The sequence below is a fragment of the Pleurodeles waltl genome, chromosome 3_1 (assembly GCF_031143425.1).
Source record: "Pleurodeles waltl isolate 20211129_DDA chromosome 3_1, aPleWal1.hap1.20221129, whole genome shotgun sequence".
NCBI classification, from domain to species: domain Eukaryota; kingdom Metazoa; phylum Chordata; class Amphibia; order Caudata; family Salamandridae; genus Pleurodeles; species Pleurodeles waltl.
Window position 1 is genome coordinate 1,758,948,364 of NC_090440.1, and position 24,115 is coordinate 1,758,972,478.

General features: G+C 45.6%; 1 protein-coding gene across 11 annotated transcripts in view; it reads right to left on the reverse strand.

The window, feature by feature from the left end:
* Positions 1 to 23,136: 23,136 nt before the first annotated feature.
* Positions 23,137 to 24,115, reverse strand: part of ADPRH (ADP-ribosylarginine hydrolase) — a 108,524-nt gene continuing 107,545 nt past the window's right edge. For all 11 annotated transcript variants that reach the window (XM_069225719.1, XM_069225721.1, XM_069225723.1 and 8 more), the window contains one exon: positions 23,137 to 23,716. In XM_069225719.1, coding sequence (XP_069081820.1) covers positions 23,329 to 23,716 — 388 coding nt within the window. In that variant the 3' untranslated portion in view covers positions 23,137 to 23,328. The remainder of the gene's footprint in view (positions 23,717 to 24,115) is intronic.

The window sequence follows — 24,115 nt, forward strand, 5'->3', positions numbered from 1 at the left end:
CTACAACTCAGACCCAGGTGAGAGCCTTCCTAGGCCTCACTGGGTATTACAGGAGATTCATTAAAAACTATGGCTCCATAGCAGCCCCACTTAATGATCTCACCAGTAAAAAGATGCCTAAAAAGGTATTGTGGACAGCTAGCTGTAAGAAAGCTTTTGAGGAGCTCAAACAGGCCATGTGCACTGCACCTGTCCTAAAAAGCCCATGTTACTCCAAGAAATTCATTGTTCAAACTGATGCATCTGAATTAGGGGTAGGGGGCAGTCTTATCACAACTGAATTCTGAGGGCCAGGATCAACCAGTTGCTTTTATCAGCAGAAGGTTGACCCCTAGAGAAAAGAGTTGGTCTGCCATAGAGAGGGAGGCCTTTGCTGTGGTCTGGGCACTGAAGAAGTTGAGGCCATACCTATTTGGCACTCACTTCATTGTTCAGACAGACCACAAACCTCTACTTTGGCTAAAACAAATGAAAGGTGAAAATCCTAAATTGTTGAGGTGGTCCATGTCTCTACAGGGAATGGACTATACAGTGGAACATAGACCTGGGAGTACCCACTCCAATGCAGATGGACTCTCCAGATATTTCCACTTAGACAATGAAGACTCATCAGGTCATGGCTAGTCTTATTGTCCTTCGTTTGTGGGGCGGGGGGTTGTGTAGGAAAGTACCATCTTGTCTGGCATGTTACCCCCATATTTTACTGTATATATGTTGTTGTTTTAGTCTATGTGTCACTGGGACCCTGCCAGGCAGGGCCCAGTGCTCATAAGTATGTGCCCTGTATGTGTTCTCTGTGTGATGCCTAACTGTCTCACTGAGGCTCTGCTAACCAGAACCTCAGTGGTTATGCTCTCTCTGCTTTCCAAATTTGTCACTAACAGGCTAGTGACTAAATTTACCAATTCACATTGGCATACATGGTAACGTCCACGTTATTTCACAGCCATTTACCACTGCACTTAAGTAACTTATAAGTGACCTATGTGTCTAACCTTCACCTGGTGAAGGTTGGGTGCAAAGTTACTTAGTGTGTGGGCACCCTGGCACTAGCCAAGGTGCCCCCACATCGTTCAGGGCAAATTCCCCGGACTTTGTGAGTGCGGGGACACATTACACGCGTGCACTGTACATAGGTCACTACCTATGTACAGCGTCACAATGGTAACTCCGAACATGCCATGTAACATGTCTAAGATCATGGAATTGTCACCCCAATGCCATTCTGGCTTTAGGGGGACAATTCCATGATCCCTGGGTCTCTAGCACAGAACCCGGGTACTGCCAAACTGCCTTTCTGGGGTCTCCACCGCAGCTGCTGCTGCTGCCAACCCCTCAGACAGGTTTCTGCCCTCCTGGGGTCCAGGCAGCCCTGGCCCAGGAAGGCAGAACAAAGGACTTCCTCTGAGAGAGGGTGTAATACCCTCTCCCTTTGGAAATAGGTGTGAAGGCTGGGGAGGAGTAGCCTCCCCCAGCCTCTGGAAATGCTTTGATGGGCACAGATGGTGCGCATCTCTGCATAAGCCAGTCTACACCGGTTCAGGGATCCCCCAGCCCTGCTCTGGTGCGAAACTGGACAAAGGAAAGGGGAGTGACCACTCCCCTGACCTGCACGTCCCAGGGGAGGTGCTCAGAGCTCCTCCAGTGTGTCCCAGACCTCTGCCATCTTGGAAACAGAGGTGTCTGTGGCACACTGGACTGCTCTGAGTGGCCAGTGCCAGCAGGTGACATCAGAGGCTCCTTCTGATAGGCTCTTACCTCTCTTGATAGCCAATCCTCCTTACTAGGTAGCCAAACCTCCTTTTCTGGCTATTTAGGGTCTCTGCTTTGGGGATCTCACCAGATAACGAATGCAAGAGCTCACCAGAGTTCCTCTGCATCTCCCTCTTCACCTTCTGCCAAAGGATCGACCGCTGACTGCTCAGGACGCCTGCAAAACCGCAACAAAGTAGCAAGACGACTACTAGCAACCTTGTATCGCTTCATCCTGCCGGCTTTCCCGACTGTTTCCAGGTGGTGCATGCTCTGGGGGTAGCCTGCCTCCTTTCTGCACCAGGAGCTCTGAAGAACTCTCCTGTGGGTCGACGGAATCTTCCCTCTGCAACCGCAGGCAACAAAAGACTGCATCACCGGTCCTCTGGGTCCCCTCTCAGCACGACGAGCGTGGTCCCTGGAACTCAGCAACTCTGTCCAAGTGACTCCCACAGTACAGTGACTCTTCAGTCCAATTTTGGTGGAGGTAAGTCCTTGCCTCCCCACGCTAGACTGCATTGCTGGGTACCGCGTGATTTGCAGCTGCTCCGGCTCCTGTGCACTCTTCCAGGATTTCCTTCATGCACAGCCAAGCCTTGGTCCCCGACACTCTAACGTGCAGTGCACGACCTCCTGAGTTGTCCTCCGGCGTCGTGGGACCTTCCTTTGTGACTTCGGGTGAGCTCCGGTTCACTCCTCTTCGTAGTGCCTGTTCCAGCACTTCTGCGGGTGCTGCTTGCTTCTGAGTGGGCTCCTTGTCTTGCTGGGTGCCCCCTCTGTCTCCTCACGCAATTGGCGACCTTCTGGTCCCTCCTGGGCCACAGCAGCATCCAAAAACCCTAACCGCGACCCTTGCAACTAGCAAGGCTTGTTTGTGGTCTTTCTGCACGGAAATACCTCTGCAAGCTTCTTCATGACGTGGAACATCCATCCTCCAAAGGGGAAGTTCCAAGTCCTCTTCGTTCTTGCAGAATCCACAGCTTCTTCCAACAGGTGGCAGCTTCCTTGCACCCTCAGCTGGCATTTCTTGGGCTCCTGCCCACTTTCGACACTGTCGCGACTCTTGGACTTGGTCCCCTTGTCTTACAGGTACTCAGGTCCGGAAATCCACTGTTGTTGCATTGCTGGTGTTTGTTCTTCCTGCAGAATCCCCCTATCACGACTTCTGTGCTCTCTGGGGGTAGTAGGTGCACTTTACACCTACCTTTTATGGTCTTGGGGTGGGCTATTTTTCTAACTCTCACTGTTTTCTTACAGTCCCAGCGACCCTCTACAAGCTCACATAGGTTTGGGGTCCATTTGTGATTTGCATTCCACTTTTGGAGTATATGGTTTGTGTTGCCCCTATACCTATGTGCTCCTATTGCAATCTATTGTAACTTTACACTGCTTGCATTACATTTCTTGCTATTACCTGCATAGTTTTGGTTTGTGTACATATATCTTGTGTATATAACTTATCCTCATACTGAGGGTACTCACTGAGATACTTTTGGCATATTGTCATAAAAATAAAGTACCTTTATTTTTAGTACTTCTGTGTATTGTGTTTTCTTATGATATTGTACATATGACACCAGTGGTATAGTAGGAGCTCTACATGTCTCCTAGTTCAGCCTAAGCTGCTTTGCCATAGCTACCTTCTATCAGCCTAAGCTGTTAGAAACACCTCTTCTACACTAATAAGGGATAACTGGACCTGGCACACGGTGTAAGTACCTCTAGTACCCACTACAAGCCAGGCCAGCCTCCTACAGTGGGTGGTGAGAGTTGGTGCGGTTCCTAGGGTGGCTGGCCACCAGGAGTCGTCCCATGCTGAGCGGTTGGAGCCGAGGATGAGGATCTCAGTCTTATCCGAGTTCAGTTTGAGACGGCTTATCTCCAATCAGTTGGCGATGGCATGCAGTCCGTTGTGGGATTGATCTTAGCGGTGGTAAAGGGATACTTTGGTAACATGCAAAGAAAAGGGAACTCCGTCAGCGCTGAAATGGCGATTGGAAAGGAAGGCGGTTACCGCAGAGCGTACGGTAAGCTTTGACAAAAAGAACGAGCGCAAGGTAATACAAGCTATGTAGCAGAAAACAACCAATCATAAGCAGCCAAGAATACTATGACAATAAAAACAACAATTTAAAATATGTTCATGAGGTAAAATGTACTTATCTTGACTGCGGGCAGCAAGAAAATTGGGCTTTTCGCAGTCAAATTGGGTAATATGAAGGGTTGTTAGTTCCTATTGGCTGGGGAAGTTGTACTACATATTTTTTCCCATTGGTAACTTTTGTAAGGCCCCATTGGGTTTGTAATTTGTTATCTTGACTGCTGATATTTCTTATAAAGCAAGAATTGAAAGCATAATACTTGCCTCCGATCTTGACATAAAATTTAAAGCAGGCAGCCAGAGATAAACACAAAAGCAGGGTGAAAGTGGCAGGCCACAGCGACCATCTCAGAACACAAATATTTTAATGATGTTAAACCGCTATATTAACGCTTTAATGAAGGATCAGCAAAATCAAAAGCATTTCCTGAATATTGTTCATTAAGTTAATGGTATGAAAAATACAAACGTTTCACATAAACACTAATTTTAACACCCTCATTTTCTTCATAGTAAAAGAAATTGTATTATTACGAATACTGAGTGGTACAATATATTTTGTTGGTAATGGAACTATTGTGGCCCCCGCTAAACATATGCCTGGCTTTCTCATCTTTGTGGGGGTATACTTCATGATGCCAGTCACCTTGGACATCTGTAACCCTCAAACTCCAATCAGAACTCCAATGCCACACTCGGTACAGCACTTACACTTTCTGCCTCCACCCGAACACATCTGGCCCTTCAGTCTCCCGTCTGGATGAAGTCTTGGAGCCAGGCTATCCTTAGGCCGAGTGCTGAGGCAACATTACAGTGAGCACTGCTAGTCTAGAAAGCCCCTACACCCCGGGGTTGAGAGGTAGGGCACGCAGACACAGAGCCATGCCTCTGCAGAGTCCTTGAGGAGATTCTCCAGGGCCTACGGGCCGAATATCACTAGGACTGGAACAAAGATTCTTCCTCCACATACCCAACCCCAGCCATCTACAGCATGGTACTCTGCGCATGCTTGGAAGTGGAAACACTTCCACCTCTGATTCCTCAGCTGGCGTGACGTGCTTCATTGCAAAAGAGCTAATCCCCGGGGGTGGAAGAGGACGACGAAGAAACCAATATCTTATCAAATAAATTATAAAGCAATAAATATGCTGTGGTCATGACCATTTCATGGTAGTTGCCTGGTTTGGAGGAATATGGTGTATTGGAGATGGAACGAGCATCAAGTATCCAGCTCACTGGCACTGTCTAGGGAACAGTAGTAAACTATGAAAAAGGAAACAAGATGTGAGTGCACGTAGACTCCGTGACCTGAGGACTTACATACTGGAGTCCTCGTAGTGCCGATGACCAGCTGTGCATGCTGATGAAATAAAAGGCATGCTGGCACCATCCTGCTCATAAAAGAAAGCCACAAGATTTTCAAGCCTGTTTTCTATCACACTCAAAAATCGAAAGGCGGTGTGAGCAGCTGTGCTAAAGGAGAGCTTTTTTACACCACGCCTCTAGAAACATAATAAACAAGGGAAAGCACACGTGCAGGCTTGTGGGAAGTGCTCACTGAAAATGTAAAAAATAGTCCCTGAGCCAGGAAATAAAACGGGGCAACTGGAAGGGTACAAGTCCTGGGGCTATGCTCCAGGGGAGATAACAATTGACTAAAAGGTGGGACAAAGAGGAAACACTAACCACATTTAAGCAAGGATTTTTTATGGACAATGACATAAACAAATTAAAACAGGGAGTGGGCTAGAAGCCCACATACTAGAATACAGCATGTCTCAAAGACGCTGTCTAAGCTCAACCTAAAAACAAGGCTTTAGTAGGTTAATCCTTCGGCCAAATAGATAAGGGTGCTCACATATAGTATGAGGTAATGATTCACACTTGTAGCTGATTCTTTTGCAACATTTGCAGGGCTTTGTATGTTGTGAACTCCAGTTAATGTGAAAATATTGAGTTGCTCTCTCATGAATTTCATTCTTATCTATATTTTCAAGTTCATTCTCATATAGTGCTGAACCTTGAATGAGTATGAGTTTTAAGGAGATACCAGGAGTTCCCCTCTGTTCATATTTGATAACGTCTGTCGTTATCCGTAAATGACACTATCAGAGAAGACTTTTGAGCTATTTACTTAAAGGAGCTATAAATAGATGTACAATCCCAGACCTCCTTAATACTCAAATTGTCTAAAAATCGGGTATGGTTCTTTATAATATTTGTATTGTGAATTTCCTGTGGAGTACTTTCCATAGCGTGCTATTGAGTGTGCCCGCTGCTGCATTTTTTAACCTAAATAAGTATTTAATTAAAAATAAGTTGCCCATTGGTGATCCCAAATTCCAGACAATTGACAGACTGGGGTACATTTGGGAGCCCAGAGATGGATCTAATGGCAGTAGACAGAATAATCTCTAAATCTTTGTGCAATGTATTACAATACGTAGAGGCGCCATATTGAATTGTCTGGAAAATCTTTGATCTGAAGAGTTCCAATATAGAATCTCCGGATGGGCTTCAAAGTTTTAAGTACATTTGGCGAAGCTGATATTATAAATAACTGACTCTGTTTAACAAGGCCTTAGGCTGCATTCTATGGTACATGATTCTGTCTAGACAAAACCCATATACTGGTACACCTTAACATCTTCAATACTTTCCCCGCCAATCGACCAACTGCAGCAACATTTATTTGCTCAGAAAAAAGATTATTTTAGCTTTTGATACACTAAGCTTATGTCATTGTCAACGATCTATCTGTTAGTCCAGGGACTACAAAAGACCATTGGGGTTGTGGTCCAGAAGGACTGTGTCATCCGCATATTGCAGGTCAGAAACATGCTCAAAATCCAATTTGGGTGAAAACCCTTTATTTTTTTAGCTCTGAGTTTAGGTCTACTGTGTACAAGTTAAAAAGAGACCAGTACGGAACCCTGTTTTAACCCACAGTTGGTGGGAATCTTCCTAGAGACTCAAGCGCCATCCCAGGTTTCCATGTTTAGCATAGGGATAGCAGATAGTAATGAGTCTGGAATACCCCATTTCCTTACTTTGCCCCAGAGTACTACTCTGTTTACTTTGTCAAAGACGACAATTAAGTTGAGATAGAATACATAGAGCTCAGAGCTTCGATGGATTGCCTTTTGTACCATTAGATTGATCACAAGAGTGTTGTCCCAGGTTTCGCACCCTATCCAAACCCCAGTCTAGAACACTGCAAGAGGACACTTGTCTTCAGCCCTATCCTCCAGATGAGAGAGCAAAAACCATGTACATTTTTTAGTATCGCTATTGAGAAGGGCAATAGTTCTATAACTTTTTTGGATCATACAGAGTTCCCCTCTTGTGCACTGGATGTAAAGTCAAAATCCTCCAGCAGTCAGCAACTGTTTGTGCTTCCAGGATGAAATTATACAGAAGACAGAGTGGATCAACTCAGGACTCTTGATTCAACTTGAAAATCAAAATGGGGATATTATTTGGTCTGGGCGGAGTTCCCCCTGCTTGACTCCAGAGCCTCAGCAGTCATTTGTGGTGTGAATATTGATGCTAATGCTACACATCTTGATCTGAGTGTGTCAGGCTTTTCCAGATGCTCATCATAATACAATGCACAAACCAACTTTAGCCAGTTGTCTGCATCAATGTCATCAGTCTCGACTTTTCAGCATTCCCATGATCGAATTTAGAATCGTGCAGCAGGCCCCTTCTTTGAGGTTGTGCAATATTTTCAACTCAAATGTATTTTTTGTCCCAGCATTGGCACTTGCAATCTAATGGCAGGGCCTTAAGTTCTTGTCGGAGTGTGTTCCTCCCCCTCTTAGAATATCCCTTCTCAGACGTTTTAGTTACTTTTTCAAAATGCATTACTTTGCTGTGTACCAGCCTATGCTGGATTTGGGAGGTCCTTTCCTGTTCTGTTGCATGCCCCTAAAATGATTCATTAGGCTCGAAATAATTTTTAGCCATTCAGTGATGATCCCACAGCCTGGTGTCTGGAGCTCCAAGTTGTTGATTACATTACTGCCAGAGGTACACAACCAGCTATCATAGAGCCTTGTTGAACAAGAGTTCCATTTTATTTTGTTCATTCTTCAAGCCATCTCCTTCTCTGTGATCGTCTTATTTTTGTCATTTTGACTAAATCCCCAGTTAATAATAGTAAGCTAAGGGTAATGATCGCTGTCTTTTGTTTGTAATAGCCAATTTGTTGGAATAAGGAGGAGGATACCAGGGTGTAGCCAAGTAACTTGCCCTCTGATGACATAAAATTAGAAGCTTCTGCCGGAATATCAAGAGTGATGCGAGCATTCAAATTGACCACTGGCATCCTAAATAACCTCTGCCAGCAATTATGGTCAATCTGGCAATTGGGCTTGAAGTTGGATTCGGTAGGAGGTGTACTCCTGAGGTTTAGGGACTCCTTAATGGGGTCTAGAAATAATGGCTTTTGATCCATAACCCTGTTGAGGACCCCCATTAACAGCAGCTATGCCTAGGGAGTGTAAGTTTGGTTATTAATATATAATTATACTTTGGGCAAAACTGTGATAGCATACTCCAGTCAAGTACTAATTGAGGCTGCAAGGCCCCCTGATGGTCTACCTTTATCTCAGAGACTTACTGCCGGTTTGGTCCAGGTTGTATAATTTAGTATAGAAAATTCCTTCCTCTCCCATGCTTCCTGTAGATAAACTACGTTGAACTCTTAAATTAAGTGTTTTAATTCCAAGCCCCAGCCCGGCAATGTTCCCTGACAAGATGGATGGATTCCAAATGGAAGACCAGTGAGAACCTAAATTGGTCCTTGATGGTAGCTATTCTAAACCGTAAACTGGGGCAAGGGTACCTGGAATTAATGACCAGCCCTCATATACAGCTGGAACCATGATCATTATTTTGTTTGTGTCATCCCAGAGTGGTGACCTCCTCGTCTCGTCTCGGCGCAGGTAGCATTAGTGTTTGAAGGGAGTCTTCTTCCTGAGTAAGAGTGGAGCTTGATGTCACCGCTGGCTGGATTTAGATCATAAAAGGTGATGCTGTTCAGTGGGACTGAGTGCATGCTTGTAGTCTATACTGAGCTTCAGTGGATATATAATGCACCAATATGTTTAGGGGCGACTGGCCTCTCAGTAAAAGTCGAGAGTTTCTGGGTGGGCAGTGGCAATGAAGACCAACTAACCATAGGCAAGAAGGGCCACGCACAATTTCAACCCATCCCCACTAATATTTTGAGGGGCACTTGCCTGCTTAGAATTCCTTCCATTAAGATCTAGGCCAGACCTGTTTTGTATAGTTTTAGCTAAGCTTTTGTTGTACACTGGGAATAACAGCGTTTCTTGTCATATGGCTGCTATTTCTTCAATTGTTTTACCTGCTCTATAACTTTTCAGCCAAGAAAGTTCACCAGTGGGTTATTACTGCTTTTCTGCACGTGTGGGACGATGCATCCTGGGTTGCTGTCTGTACCTTGGCTTGTAGCATGGTAGGAATAGTGCATGTTTTCTACTGCACATTATACCTGGCTTAATTTATATATCGTTCGCTCTCTAGGTTTAACTTTAAGGTGGTTTTGCCTGATTGGTTAATTTTATGTGAATGAGAACCACAACACCCAGCATGCATCAGACTGCTCAATGATATTGCATTGTGCCCCTGTTAACATGGGATTATTTGCTCACTCAGCACTCACACCCCTCCAGTGGGCTGCCACATTGAATTCCTCGTTTTGTGACTGAATCTCCTCATATTCATTGATTTTTAAGCACGTCATTTACACCAGGTTGGTGAGCTACGAACATAATACAATGTGTCTTGTACTAACACCCACGAGAATAGATGTTAAAGATAGTCACATTTAAGAGAACATTATTGTGAGATTGTGCTTATTTTTCCTCTTTGAATATACATGCTCACAGCTGAAACCTTTAATCCGTGGTAAGGTTGCTTGCTTGCTATGAACTCCTTTGTTTTAAAGCATCACAGAAACAAATGAACTCTGAGTGATTTTTAAATACTTAACTATAACTGACTTAACTATGGACAAAACTATGCAAAAAGTAATGAATGTCAATAAAATAATATGCTGCACAAAATCTGATAGTTTGCATCAAACGTTTACTATTTGTGCAACAAAAGTTTCTATTTTATGTCGCAATATCCCGAGGGTCGGATTAGGATGTTTTCATGGGGAACTCCATGCCCTTGGGTCTGATTGTTTGTGGGTGTGAATACCTGCAGGTCTGTGTGCTTGGATATCTGTATATGAGCGTAGATGCAGCATCTACATCACTGTGTGAATGGATATTACCCCCAGGCTCCACCACTCCTCATCCCATTCTTTACTTATGGAGAGAAACTCTCCCTGTGCTGGAAAAAAGATCACAAGGAATGCTATAACCCCCTACCCTATCCCCTCCTACCGGGATTACTTAATATAAAACTTCCTAGCATTTGTTTTGCTCTTTTTTCTGTCTGTGGCAGCTAGACAGGAGGACTGGCGTGGTGCGGCTCCTGTGGGGCTGGGGTGGCATGGGAGTTCCTGCTTTCTGGCGTTTGGCTGGGTGGTGAGGTGGGTGTTGTTGAGAGCGCCTTCCTGCATGCTGGCCTTGCAGGATGTCATGTTGGTGTGGAAGAGGATATGGGATGGGCCTGTTGTTTCCAACTCTGAGGATTACTTCCGGGGTCTTGGAGGTGCACATTCCCTGGTGCTGCAAAGTGGCCTGGTGGTGACGCGTTTGATTAATTTCTGCGGTTGTCAGGGCAAGAGTTGGATTGGTAGCAGTCCTCTCCACCCCATTCCCTTTGGGGAATGGACCCCCTTCCCTTTGGGGCATGGGGAGTGTGCTGACTTGTTCCTGCTCCGTTTCACTTGCCTGGATTCCAGGTGGACATGCTGAGGGTGCACAGGCGCAAGGCAGATCGGGCCCATGCCAATTATGCCACTTCAGCATTTGTTGCCTTGCAAGTGGAGTTTTTGGCCGCTTTATAGGACAAGGGCCCTGGGAGTAAGTACCACATAGTGGATTCTTAATTTTGACCTTATCTAGAAGGAGAATTGTGCTATGTTTATGCCTGTGTTCCTGGGTGTTGCTGTGGCTGCAATGGGGATGCACGCTCATAAGAGGAAACATAGAAATGTCCTCATCTTCTACCTCCTCTTCCTCCAGCTCTTCACCTCCTCCTCAGTCTAAGACGCACTGGCTTACTGAGGATGAAGGCTTGAAAAGACTTATCAGGGAAACCTTGCTGGAGATGGGGGATTCCTGTAAACTGAAGGGTGCTGCCCTGGCAATGCCTTCTCATTTTTCAGAGTCGGATGAGGAGATGGCAGGTCCTGAGGAACAGAAGGGGAAGTATGTCTCCAAGGAGATATTGCCTGACCTTTTTAAGGACGTTAAGGCTAATATGGGGTTCCCAGGCGAGGAGATGCATGGGCCTTTGTCTGAGTCAGTAATGCGTCAGTTTCAGAGCAAAGCTCCACTGGATGTCCAGGAGCACCCCTACATTCAAGATTTTCCAAAGCATGAATGCAGGGATCCTGACAAGATTCTATTGCTTTGCTTTTTGGCCAAGTTGTATCCGTTGCAGGATATCAACAAGACTTGCCAGACTCCATCCCTATTGACTCCTTTGTGGCCAGTGTGGTGGGCAGGACATCCTGGGCTGAGGATGCAGTTATCAAGGACTCTTTAGACGAGAAGGTGGCTGGGTCCCTAAAGAAGGTGTACTCATTTGCTCATTGGGCTCTTAGGGCTGGCATCTATGGCACGTATGTGACCCAATCCCTGACTCTGGATCTGAAATCCCTGTATAGGGCCCTGGATGAGTCCTCTGTCTGCTCGGGGTTGCTGGAGCAGATCGAGTACCAAGTGGAGTTCCCCCTCACTGAAGTCGGTCTCTGGTGACAGACAGCCTTCCAGACACAAGTCTCTTTTTTTCTCCTCCTTCATGGAGACAGTTTGTCAGGAGGCTTCCTGCTGGAAGGGGTCGAGATAAGAAACCAAAGTCTTGAATATTTGGGAGTGCAGAACGGTGTGGTCTGGGGTCGTCTGCAAAATTTTCTCCAGACCTGGATGTAGTCTACTTCAGATGCCTGGGTGTTGGACGTTTTGCAACGGCCATGAGATCGAGTTTGGGGTAGTCCCCCCTTCTTTAGGGGTGCATCCGAATTCTTGGCCCTCCAACTCTCTGAAAAGAGACTATCGCACAGGAATGCTCTCTGCTTCAGAAGAAGGCTATTTTGGACAATTCTCCTCTGGAGTGGGACAAAGGGTTCTATTCCATCATCTTCTAAGTGGTGAAGTCTACTGGGGGCTTTTGACTGGTGTTGGACTTGAAGCCCTAAACAAGTTTGTGCGTCATGTCCCCTTCAGGATGGAGACTTTGCAGAGGATCATTTCATTAATGGTCAAGGATCATCTGATGTGCACCTTGGATCTGCAAGACGCTTATTACCATGCCCCAGTCCATCCTCTCTACCAGCAGTTTCTGCGGTTCTGTGTTCAGGGGATTCATTAACAGATTAGGGTCCTTTCAGCCTTCACTCAGCTCAGAGGTTTTTTACCAAGGTGGTGCCCCCCCGGTCACCTCTTTCCATCTCTGGGGAAGATTGGCTAGATCATGCCACTTCGAGAGAGCTTCTTCTGCGGGATCACCAGGTGGTGTGTGCCACGTTCAGGGATCATTGGTTCCTGTTGAACTGGGAGAGGTGCCAGCTAGTTCTGTCTCAAGATCTGAAGTTTATTGGGGCATGGTTTTGCACAAACCTCAACAGAGTGTTTAGTTCTGTTCCCAGGGCCCTGGGTCTTCTGTCTCTGGCTCAGGAGGGGATGGCCTTGCCGTCAGTTCCAGTCTACAAGTGGCTTCATTTGTTGGGGTACAAGCCAGCTGCAGTGTTCATGGTTCCTTGGACTCAGTTTCACTCACGTCTTTGTGGGTCCATCTGTTATCCTGTTGGGATCCACGCTCCAGGGACTTCAAGAGGCAGGTTCCTATTCTATCCAGAGATTCCTCCCGAGCTGGAGTGGTGGACTGTGCGGGTTAGTATCTCCAGAGTTGTTCCAATACAGCCAGATCCTCCTCTAGACCTGACTACGGATGCCAGTGCCTTTGGTTAAGGAGCTACCTTTGGGGACTGGTATATGCAGGCTCAGTGGTCTCTTCAGGAGAAGGGACGCCCCTCCAATTGGTGGGAACTGATAGCTGTTTTCAGGGTAGTCATGGGGTTTCGTCATCTTCTGATGGGGCGCAACTTGGTGATGCACTTGGACAACCACGTGACAGTGGCATATCTAAACAACTGGGGGTGATCCATTCTAGGTCCCTCATCGTGGTGGCTCTGCCTTTGTTCCAGTGGGGGGAGAGGCATCTTCAGTCCTTGGTGGCAGTTCATGTGTGGGGGGTGGACAATTGGGTCGTAGGTGCCCTCATTTGTTTTTTCCTCCCTCCCTGGAGTTTCTACAGGTGTGCAGAAGGAACCCTTCCTGAACCTATTTGCTTCCCTGCTCAATACTCAGGTTCCCCGTATTTATGCTTGCACCTGGCAGGAGGGTGCCTGGGGGGTTGATACTCTGACGGTTCCCTGGCCCAGTAAACTTTTGTATGCCTTTCCTTCGATTGCCCTCATCCCCAGGTTTCTGGCTAGGTTAATGGGGGAATCCTGGGAGGTAATTCAGGTTGTATCGTTTTGGCCATGTCGATCTTGGTTTCCTGTTTTGAGACTGATAGCAGTTCAGCTTCCTTTCCCCTCTGCGGTTGGTTCCATCTCTGGTTCTCTTGTGGCTTTGTCTTTCGGTTTAGAAGTTGGGAGGAGGAGGTTGCAGCACAAGGGGGTCCTTCGTCACTTGGTCATAGCTATCCAGCAGTCCCGTAAGCCTTCTATGTTGAATTCATATGCCAGTCATTGGGGTAGTTTCCAAAGTTGGTGCGATCCTCTGCAGTTGTCCCCCATGGAGGGTTTCTTTAATGAGTGTGCTTCATTTCTAATGGGAGGGCTTTGAGAAGCGTTTGTCTGTGTCTACCTTACAGGCCCTGTGGGCTGCCATCAAGGCTTTTCACTCTCCTTGGGGTAACGTGACAGATGTGGATGACCTGATGGCTAGGTACTTGCATAGTTTTTCCCTTTCAATGCCCTTGGTAAAGCCTCTTTTTTCCCTTAAGGGACTTGCCATTGGTGCTGAGGGCTTTGATAGCTGCCCCTTTTGAACCAATGAAGGTGGCTTACATTAAGTTTGCCACCTTCAACGTGGTTTTCTTGGTGGCTGTCACTAGTGCCAGGCACATTAGTGAGCAGGAGGCACTGATGTCTAGGGATTCCTTCCTGTTTTTTTGTGGGGATAGGGTGGTATTGAGATTAGAGGAGGCTTTTGTTCCTAAAGTGGATTCTCAGTTTCATCGTTCCCAAGAGGTAGTTTTGCCTGCGTTGGTTGACTGGTCTGACGGTGAGGGGGGCTTGTATTGGTCCTTGTTGGATGTGAAGCGGGCTTTGCAGGTCTATTTGGAGCGGACCTGGTCTTTCCGGAGGTCTGATTCCTTTTTTCTTTTGCCACCTCCTCTGGGGAGACAAGGCTTCCTCTTTGTTTATCAGTAGATGGATCAAGCAGCTTATATAATTGACATATTCTTTGTCTGGGGTTCCTCCTCTGGTGGGGTCCAAAAGTGCTCAACGAGGGGCATGGCAGCTTCCTGGGCTTAATTTAGGGGGGGTTTCCATTTCTGAGATTTGCTGGACAGCTACCTGGGCTGCCTCCAATACTTTTGTTCGGCAATACTGTTTCCAAAATGTGTTTGGGGAAGAAGACAAATTCTGAGTTAGGGCTTTTGAAAGCTGTCTGTTCCTGGCTTGGCTGTGTTTCAGACTATTTCTTTGTGTAACAAATTACTTTTGGGTGCTGCTTCTGATGTTTGTGTCCTGTTTAGTAAAGGCTGTTTTTTTTGTTTTGGGTATTCTCCATAAGTGATATATGGGAGGAGGACTGGTGGGACCTGTGCGTAAAGGCATATTATCTACCAGTAATCTTCATTACTCCTGGTCCTGTAGTCCTCACCCCATTCATTACACCCCACCCTCCCTCCCGACAACTCGCCTTCATGTTTCAGGGGGCTTGGTAGTTCAGAACGAATGCGGGGAAGGTAAGTATTAAGTAATCCCGGTGGGAGGGTGTATGGTACGGGATTATAGCATTCCTTGTTTTCTTGTTGTTGTCACAGAGAGAGTTTCTCTCTATAAGTAAAGAATGGGGCGAGGACTAAAGGGCCAGGAGTAATGATTACCGGTTAGTAATAGGACATTTTGTATAGTGAATGCACACATGTGCAGACATAAATGGCAAACCTTGTTGCTTTGTCAATGCTTGATTTATAAATTACCTGTGTAATGGATCAATCCTCTATTGATTTTCAAGAAAGAAAAACGTAGAACAAATAATATAGTACAAGTACTTAATGTATATCCCAGAGCCTGGCTGAGAATGATGACGGAGGCGGACTGCATGGTTCTTCCTTGCCCTACTCCCTCAAACAACAATTAATTAACCACATAGTATAGATCGCTGGAGTTATTCTACTATCCTTTTCATCTCTTCATCGAGTTCCTATGCATTGATATGTGTATATATGCAATCCAATGACGTCAAGGGGATGCAGGTTCAAAGTATTCAGTTACAGCTAATCATTGCTGGGCGCATTGGTCTGTTTAATGTGTGAAATTCGCAGGTATAGGGGGCAAGTTATTTCTTTAAATTCCAATGAGAGGAATGTAATGAATGGAGACCAAATAATAGAAAATTCCCTGCTGCTGGAATCCAGAGTAATAGATAGTTTTTCCATGCACAAGTCCTAAATCTGATGGAGCCAGGCTTTGTATTTTGGGGGTAGGTGTCTGTCAGTTCCCCAGTTGGCTAGTATAGTTTGTGTAGCCACACAAATTGCCAGCACAATTTGCCTGCCCCTGATTGAGTGCGATAGAAATGTTAGGCTATTTGGGAGGCCCAGAAGTGTGTATGCTGGGAAGCAGGAGTATTTCATTGTCCATTATCTTGTCTAGGCTGTCAAGGGCTCCTTCCCAGTATCTGGTCAGTTTGGAGAAGTGCCCCAGCAGGAGAATCTGTATTCCTGTGCTACCACATCCTCAACAATTTTCAGTTTTCTGGGGATACCATCTGTGGAGTTGTGCATGTGTATAGTACGAGTACCTTAATTATAGTTTCTCTGCCCGCCACTGAGCAAACAGTCTTGCACGTCCTTTGTAAAATATCTGCCCATTCTCTATCCGAGAAGGTATATCCCGGTTGGCACTTCTCCCTTAAATCTGGGGTTGGAGATGACCGCTTGTAAGAGGGAGTATATTTCAGAGAGAATTCTTTTGTTACTATTCTTTGAAAGCAACCACCTTTCTGCTGTTTCAAGTATGGGCTAGCTGCCTATGTGACGGTCTTGTTTGTGACCCATTGTCCCACCTATGCGTAGAGTAAGTACTCTGACTTGGGCAATCCCTATTCATTCTTGAATTGCTTGAAGGTCAGTACTCCTTCTGTGCCTATCACATCTCCTATGTGTGTGAAACCCATCCTTTGCCATGCACTGAATTGGTCAGAGCATGAGGCCAGAATGATTACTGGACTGAAAATTATGAATAGAGGCCCCATGGTCTATGTCCCCTAGCCAGACAAGGCACCTTCCAAATATCTATTCCGGTTACTTGCTAGTCCATGAATCACCAGTGTTTCTCCGATCAGTCTCTGGATCATTCTGCCATAGGAAAATGTTGGCAGCTTGATAATATTGTGTCACCCAGAGGACTCCCAGGCCTCCCTCCTGAGTGCGATGGTGAGTAAGAGTGAAATCCACATTTTCTTTTTCCCTCTATTTGAAAGAGTTTATTTCCCTATGCAGTGTGGAAAGAAAACCAGGGGGGAGATTGCATAGGGAGTGACTGAAATACAAATAGCAACCGGGTAAATGTTGCCATTTTGATTGCCGCAATTCCATACAGCCAGGATAAGCTGTGTTTTGACCATACCTTGAGAACTTCAAGGGTTTGACCTAACAGATTTTGGTAGTTGATATTAACCGTGGATACCAACATGGGTGCCAGTTAGATCCCCAAATAAGTAATAGACCAATGAGACCACATGTTCAGGAATTGCTTGCAAAAGTCTCTATCTGGGGAGCGGGAATCAAGAGGTTGGGGATGTAAGATTTCTATAAATATAGGTTCAACTCAGAAATCTCCCCTAATGTACGCAGTTCAGCCACCATTGTCAGAAGTCAGAGAGTCGGGTCTTTTAATGCAATTATCACATCAGCAGCATACATGCTTATTTTGAGCGCCTCCTTACCATAAGAGATATTATGAATGCGAGGGTGAACCCATGATTTGTGTGAAAGGCTTTATATATAGGGCAAAGAGGAGTGGGGAGAACATTTTTGCTACTGTCTACCGTGCTGAATTGGAAATGGTGCAGACCGGACTCCCTGTGTGTGATCTGGCTCCTCTGGAGGCATATCTGTATTTAATCTCTCCCCGAAACCAAATTCCAAAGCACCTCCATCAAATAAGGCCAGTATGTTCGGCTGAATTATTTTTAAGTGTCTACCGCCAGAAAGAAGGTGATAATATGTGACCTGTGTACTTTGTCCATTAAATGAAAAGTCTTTATATATTATAAGAGCATCAACTTGCAGGGATAAATCTTGATTGATCGGGGCCACCAGACCCAGAATATGTGGGTGAAGCCTGGCTGCCAAATGCTGAAGAAATATTTTGCATCTAAGTTAATAAGGGAAATGGGCCTGTGTAATGCGCAATGAGCTGAGTCCTTGTCTGGTATGGGTATATTTGTGAGCATGGAGGGGGCAAGAGCTCCTCTTTCTGGAAAAGAATTGAACAAGTTTGTGATAAGATTTTGTAAGTGTATGCTGGGGAGCCATCAGGACCGGGCCTTTGTTGAGTTTTACTCTGGCTATGGCTATTCTCACTTCTTTTTGTGATCAGTTCCTCCAGGTTTTCTATTTGTGGCTCTAGTCATATTGGTACGGCTGCTCTAGAGAGATAGAGGGTTAAGTTAACATTGTTCAGGTCTTGAGGGACAGAGTTCTGAGACAGTGCCCAAAGGTGGCGGCAATACAGCCCTTCCCCCCCAAACATCATTTCCAGTGGCTTCTGATATGTATTCTATCTTTTCTTTGTTAAGAGTGTAGACATTGGTCTTGTAATTTACCTGGCTTATTTCCTTCCACATAAACTGAGTGCTTAAGTCTCAATAGGATACTACGATCTGCCTTGACGAAAGAGACAGAGTTGTGTTCGGGCAGCGACTAAGCATCACCTTGTTTTGGGAGCCCCCATACACTTTTGGACGTTTTCTACCTCTACTAATTCCTGTTCCAGTTGTGCCCGTTTCTCTCTACGTATCCTGTTATCGTTGGCTGCTATTGCTATGAAACAGCCCCTTTTTATAGTTTTCAATGAGTTTCATAGCATACTGCGAAACATGTTGTACCGCTCATTTTCCTCCCAGAGGTGTGTTAAAGCTGCTCGTGCTCCTCATCTCGTAGTGTGCACTCCCTTGGTCTCAAGGGACCAGGTGGCCGTGTAATGTGTGTAATGTGCATTGTGAGTGAGATATGAGCTTGATTCATATCACCATGGGGTGTATTTTGACTTCCAATCTTTCAACTCGCAACGCAGGTGTCACCAAAAAGTAGTTTAAGCATGATTTTGACTTATGGGAAGCAAAATATTAAGTGTAGCCTTTGAGGGTGGGGTTTTGGTGGCTCCAGATATCTCTTTAGCCCATCCTCCCCATCCATTCCAGTCCCTTTCACGTGAGGGCTCCTGTCTCACTAAGCCTTTGTCCCAACCAGTCTAATTCATTGACATGACGAGATAAGTTGAAGTCCTCACCAATCGGAACATTTTATCCTGTGTCTGGCTCAGAGAAGGAAGTTCTCCTGATTTGAATTTGGTGCATGCATGTTTTCCAAGTGAGAAGTTTTCTCCTCCATTTTTCCTTGGAGACCTTGGCGCCTACAGGCTCAGTAAAGCAAGCTGAAATTAGTATGCCTACCCACCCAATTTTCTGTTGTTCCCGATGATGAGATATTGTTTAGGGAACCATTTTGATCTGGGTCTGTGCCAATCTTTAGAGAGGAGGTTATTTTCCTGTAATAAGCATATGTCACACTTGGTTCCTTTTAACATCAATAGGATTGCTCATCTCTTTACAGGGCTATTGAGACCTCTGACATTAATTCTGACAGTCTTAATGTGTGATATAGGTTAGTGTATACAGGGAGTGCAGAATTATTAGGCAAGTTGTATTTTTGAGGATTAATTTTATTATTGAACAACAACCATGTTCTCAATGAACCCAAAAAACTCATTAATATCAAAGCTGAATATTTTTGGAAGTAGTTTTTAGTTTGTTTTTAGTTTTAGCTATGTTAGGGGGATATCTGTGTGTGCAGGTGACTATTACTGTGCATAATTATTAGGCAACTTAACAAAAAACAAATATATACCCATTTCAATTATTTATTATTACCAGTGAAACCAATATAACATCTCAACATTCACAAATATACATTTCTGACATTCAAAAACAAAACAAAAACAAATCAGTGACCAATATAGCCACCTTTCTTTGCAAGGACACTCAAAAGCCTGCCATCCATGGATTCTGTCAGTGTTTTGATCTGTTCACCATCAACATTGCGTGCAGCAGCAACCACAGCCTCCCAGACACTGTTCAGAGAGGTGTACTGTTTTCCCTCCTTGTAAATCTCACATTTGATGATGGACCACAGGTTCTCAATGGGGTTCAGATCAGGTGAACAAGGAGGCCATGTCATTAGATTTCCTTTTTTTTTACCCTTTCTTGCCAGCCACGCTGTGGAGTACTTGGACGCGTGTGATGGAGCATTGTCCTGCATGAAAATCATGTTTTTCTTGAAGGATGCAGACTTCTTCCTGTACCACTGCTTGAAGAAGGTGTCTTCCAGGAACTGGCAGTAGGACTGGGAGTTGAGCTTGACTCCATCCTCAACCCGAAAAGGCCCCACAAGCTCATCTTTGATGATACCAGCCCAAACCAGTACTCCACCTCCACCTTGCTGGCGTCTGAGTCGGACTGGAGCTCTCTGCCCTTTACCAATCCAGCCACGGGCCCATCCATCTGGCCCATCAAGACTCACTCTCATTTCATCAGTCCATAAAACCTTAGAAAAATCAGTCTTGAGATATTTCTTGGCCCAGTCTTGACGTTTCAGCTTGTGTGTCTTGTTCAGTGGTGGTCGTCTTTCAGCCTTTCTTACCTTGGCCATGTCTCTGAGTATTGCACACCTTGTGCTTTTGGGCACTCCAGTGATGTTGCAGCTCTGAAATATGGCCAAACTGGTGGCAAGTGGCATCGTGGCAGCTGCACGCTTGACTTTTCTCAGTTCATGGGCAGTTATTTTGCGCCTTGGTTTTTCAACACGCTTCTTGCGACCCTGTTGACTATTTTTAATGAAACGCTTGATTGTTCGATGATCACGCTTCAGAAGCTTTGCAATTTTAAGAGTGCTGCATCCCTCTGCATGATATCTCACTATTTTTGACTTTTCTGAGCCTGTCAAGTCCTTCTTTTGACCCATTTTGCCAAAGGAAAGGAAGTTGCCTAATAATTATGCACACCTGATATAGGGTGTTGATGTCATTAGACCACACCCCTTCTCATTACAGAGATTCACATCACCTAATATGCTTAATTGGTAGTAGGCTTTCGAGCCTATACAGCTTGGAGTAAGACAACATGCATAAAGAGGATGATGTGGTCAAAATACTCATTTGCCTAATAATTCTGCACTCCCTGTATGGTAGCAAGGCAAGCTTTTCCACAAAGTATAAGTGAACCTCTTGTGGAATATGAACGATTTTAATAGTGGATGGTGCAGTAATAAGGGGCTTGGAGTAGAGGTCAAACAAACTCCTTCTAGACATTGTTGAACTGAAAAAGTAGAAGCATACACAGAATGACAACAATTTTCAAATCACCCATTAATAGTCCAGAATCGGCTATCAGAGGCAGATTACCAGAAAATACTGTAATCAGTAGAGTGACGTGGTCAGTCATGGTCTGTTAATCTCTCAATCCTGCTACCCCCTGGTTCCCAATCATCTTGCTAAGCGTACAGTTCCCAAGACCAATTTCTCTCAGCAATGGGTGAGACCCTAGATTAGGAATAAAGGATATCAGTCATACTCTCAGACATCCTGTTGCTGCACATTATCTAGAACTGCTTTATGCTCTGGGGCTATCGCCAAAGGTTTGGTTTTAGTGTCTTAGCCCCTAGGTCACTTTTCTCCATCGCTGGTGCAGCTGGCGGAGAGATTCCTGGTGTGTCCAAGGATGCAGCCTCGATCTCTAGGCCCAACAAGGGAGGGATTGAAGGAGATTAAGCCGATTTTGCCAAGTGAAAATAAGCCTGAAGGATTGGGCCCAGCCATATTTAATGCCTTGTTTCTGGCAAAAGTCAGTAACTAGTTGAACGTCCCTGCACCTCTGGAGGATGATTGGTGGGAGATCCTGGAACAGGGAGACCCTGTGTCCTTGAAAATCTACTAGCCCTTTACCCCAGGCGGCTTTGAGGCTATCTTCTTTCACGGAAAAGCAGTGGATGCATGCCTGTATGTCCGGCACTCTGGTACCTGATGTGCATCTATGACTGAACCTGTGTACTCTTTCACTTTCAATGGCTGCATCATTATTGTTTGCTAAGATGTGTTGAAAGCACATAGTGGGTGAGATTCTGGTCCTCTGTGTTAAGTGGAACTCCTCTCATGTGGATGTTTTATCTCCTGGAGCAGCTGTCTAAATCTTCCCCATAGACCTCAATATCTTTGTGTTGGTACCAGAACCTCCTCACTTAGCATCTCTATCTCACCTTCTCTTGCATCTCTGGTGTCTTCTAACGCTGAGACCCTGGTGCCAATATCTGTCAAATCCTGCTTGACCTCTCAGTTCCTTTATCAAGTTCTGCCTAATGGCTTGAATGTCTTCCCGCCGATGCCAAATAAGGATTCCATGAGCATTTTAGTGAGGGGCTCTTTCTCAGCAGTTAATTGAAGAAGCTGTGCTGTCCCTCGATCTGATGGCTGGGGCACATCTTTAGCGGTTTTTGCTGTGCAGACACTGTCAGAATGTCCCTGACATTTGCATTCTTTTTGGATTTTGTAGTCGCCATGGTTTACATGAGCAGTTAGAAATGCCTTTTCATGGGTGTGATCATGGAAGATATACACTGGTGGCTGTGTCAGGGGACCTGCAGCAAGTGCCCTGAGGATCTGTCTTGTTGGCTGTAGCTATGCCTCAAATTAGCAAAATGCTCTTATAAATCTTACTGGTCTGGAGCACCGCACTGGTGCAGCACGCCCCCCCCCCAGTACGCATGAATCATGCACTGTGTGGCAGGCCCAGGAAGCGGTCACACCTGCTCTGTTCGTATGGGTGACCCGCTCACCTCACTCAGCGCACTGCCCTACCAATCATCCAATATCAAGACTGCCAGCGCTTCTGCATGCCTCAATCCAACATGCTGTATGTGTAGTATGTGGCCTAGTGGGGCCCCAGTCTCCCAGGCCACCTCTGACTCATTGGGAGTCACAGGTGCCCACACTTGTCCAGCACTCTCTCCACTCCACCACCACAACTAGAGCTGTCCCTCTCTCGCTCAGCACCCTCACCTGCAGGCCCTCCCCTGGTCAGCCATCCAGCCCCACTGGGAAATCCACTGCTACCTTCAGCTCCAGAGTCTGTCATCAGAGGGGTTGGGGGAGGGGGAGTCTGGTGATGCAGCGCCTCCCGCCTTTTCACTCAGAGTTTCAATTCAGCAGTCCTGGCCATGCCTCCGCACTCCTATTGCCCCTGATCTCCCGGTCCACCCTGACTCTGTCTAAGGCCAAGGGCAGGGCTTAGCACTACAGCTGGAGCAGGTCCCCAGGCTATATTACCACCCACAGAGGCATCAATCTGGTCTATGAGCTTCTTACACTTCTGGGACCCTCAGTCGGTACCAATCGCCAATTTGTGCAGCATGGCCTCGTCGCAGCCTGATCCTGAGCGTGGTTTCTGAGCAACAGGCTTAGCCATGCCGTCCCTCGACAGTCAGCTCCCTGTTGTGGGTAGGGGAATATGTGTACATGGCTTTTGCGCGCGAATTCGGACGGTGGTGAGAGTGAGAACGAGAAGAAGCGTCACATCCCCTAAATTTACTTTGTTTAAAAACACAAAAACAAACTGTTAACATTAATCAAGTTTATTGAAGTAATCAATATTATGACAAAGTAGCAGAAAAAAACGATGACGTGCAGCAGTTTGACTGTAAATTGCTAGCGAATCAGACTCAAAAAGGCATCAGGGTGTTTAAAAGTTCAAAGAGCAGACATTTAGCATCTGTGAGAAATTATTTTTCTGCCTTAAGCCACCCTCGTTTTAACAGAGATTACACAAAGCCTGTCCCATTGCTTTCAGCCTCTTGCGATATTCCAGATTTTTGTAATTGGCAGGGTTTACACCTTTGAAGCCATACATGGCCCCCCACCAGCAGGCAGCAATAGCAGCCGTGGAGTCACTATCACCACCATGGAAAAATGCACGGTCTGCTAGCTCTTTCCATGAATCGCCCGCACCTAGAATGGCATCGTATGCAATCATGGGGGCATCATGACCGCTGCTCCCACCCCAGCCGCTGTAGCTGACCGATTTATAGAAACTGTCCCGCTCTGCCACACCGTAGGCCTCTGGGAACACAGCAGGTCTTGTGCCATCAAAAAGATCTCTCTTCTTCAGATAGTCTTGCCAGTGATTTTCAAAGTATGACCTGTGAAGTGAAAAAGTAGAGGTGCAAATATTAACCTCAGATGTGGTCAACATAATTTGTTCTGTGAAATCATAATAATGTACTCAATACATTATCGATTGAAGCCCAAGATGATGTTAGGCCTTATGTGTGGAATAAAATAATAATTTATTATATGCAAAAAAAGGCAGCTATATGCTTTGTGTCTTCTATGTGTTTGCCTAATTTATATGTGCTTCATTTGATAGGTTGGTGCCTCCTTCTGTGTCGGATAGACGTTTTGCTCTATTGAATGCTTTATTTCTATGTTTATCCTTTTTCCGTCGTAATACTTCAGTGTACTGTCTAGCTTCTCCTATTGCTATTTTACAGGCTCAATTTCTGCATTTAATAGTTTTTGTTAGTTCTTGCATTAAATCC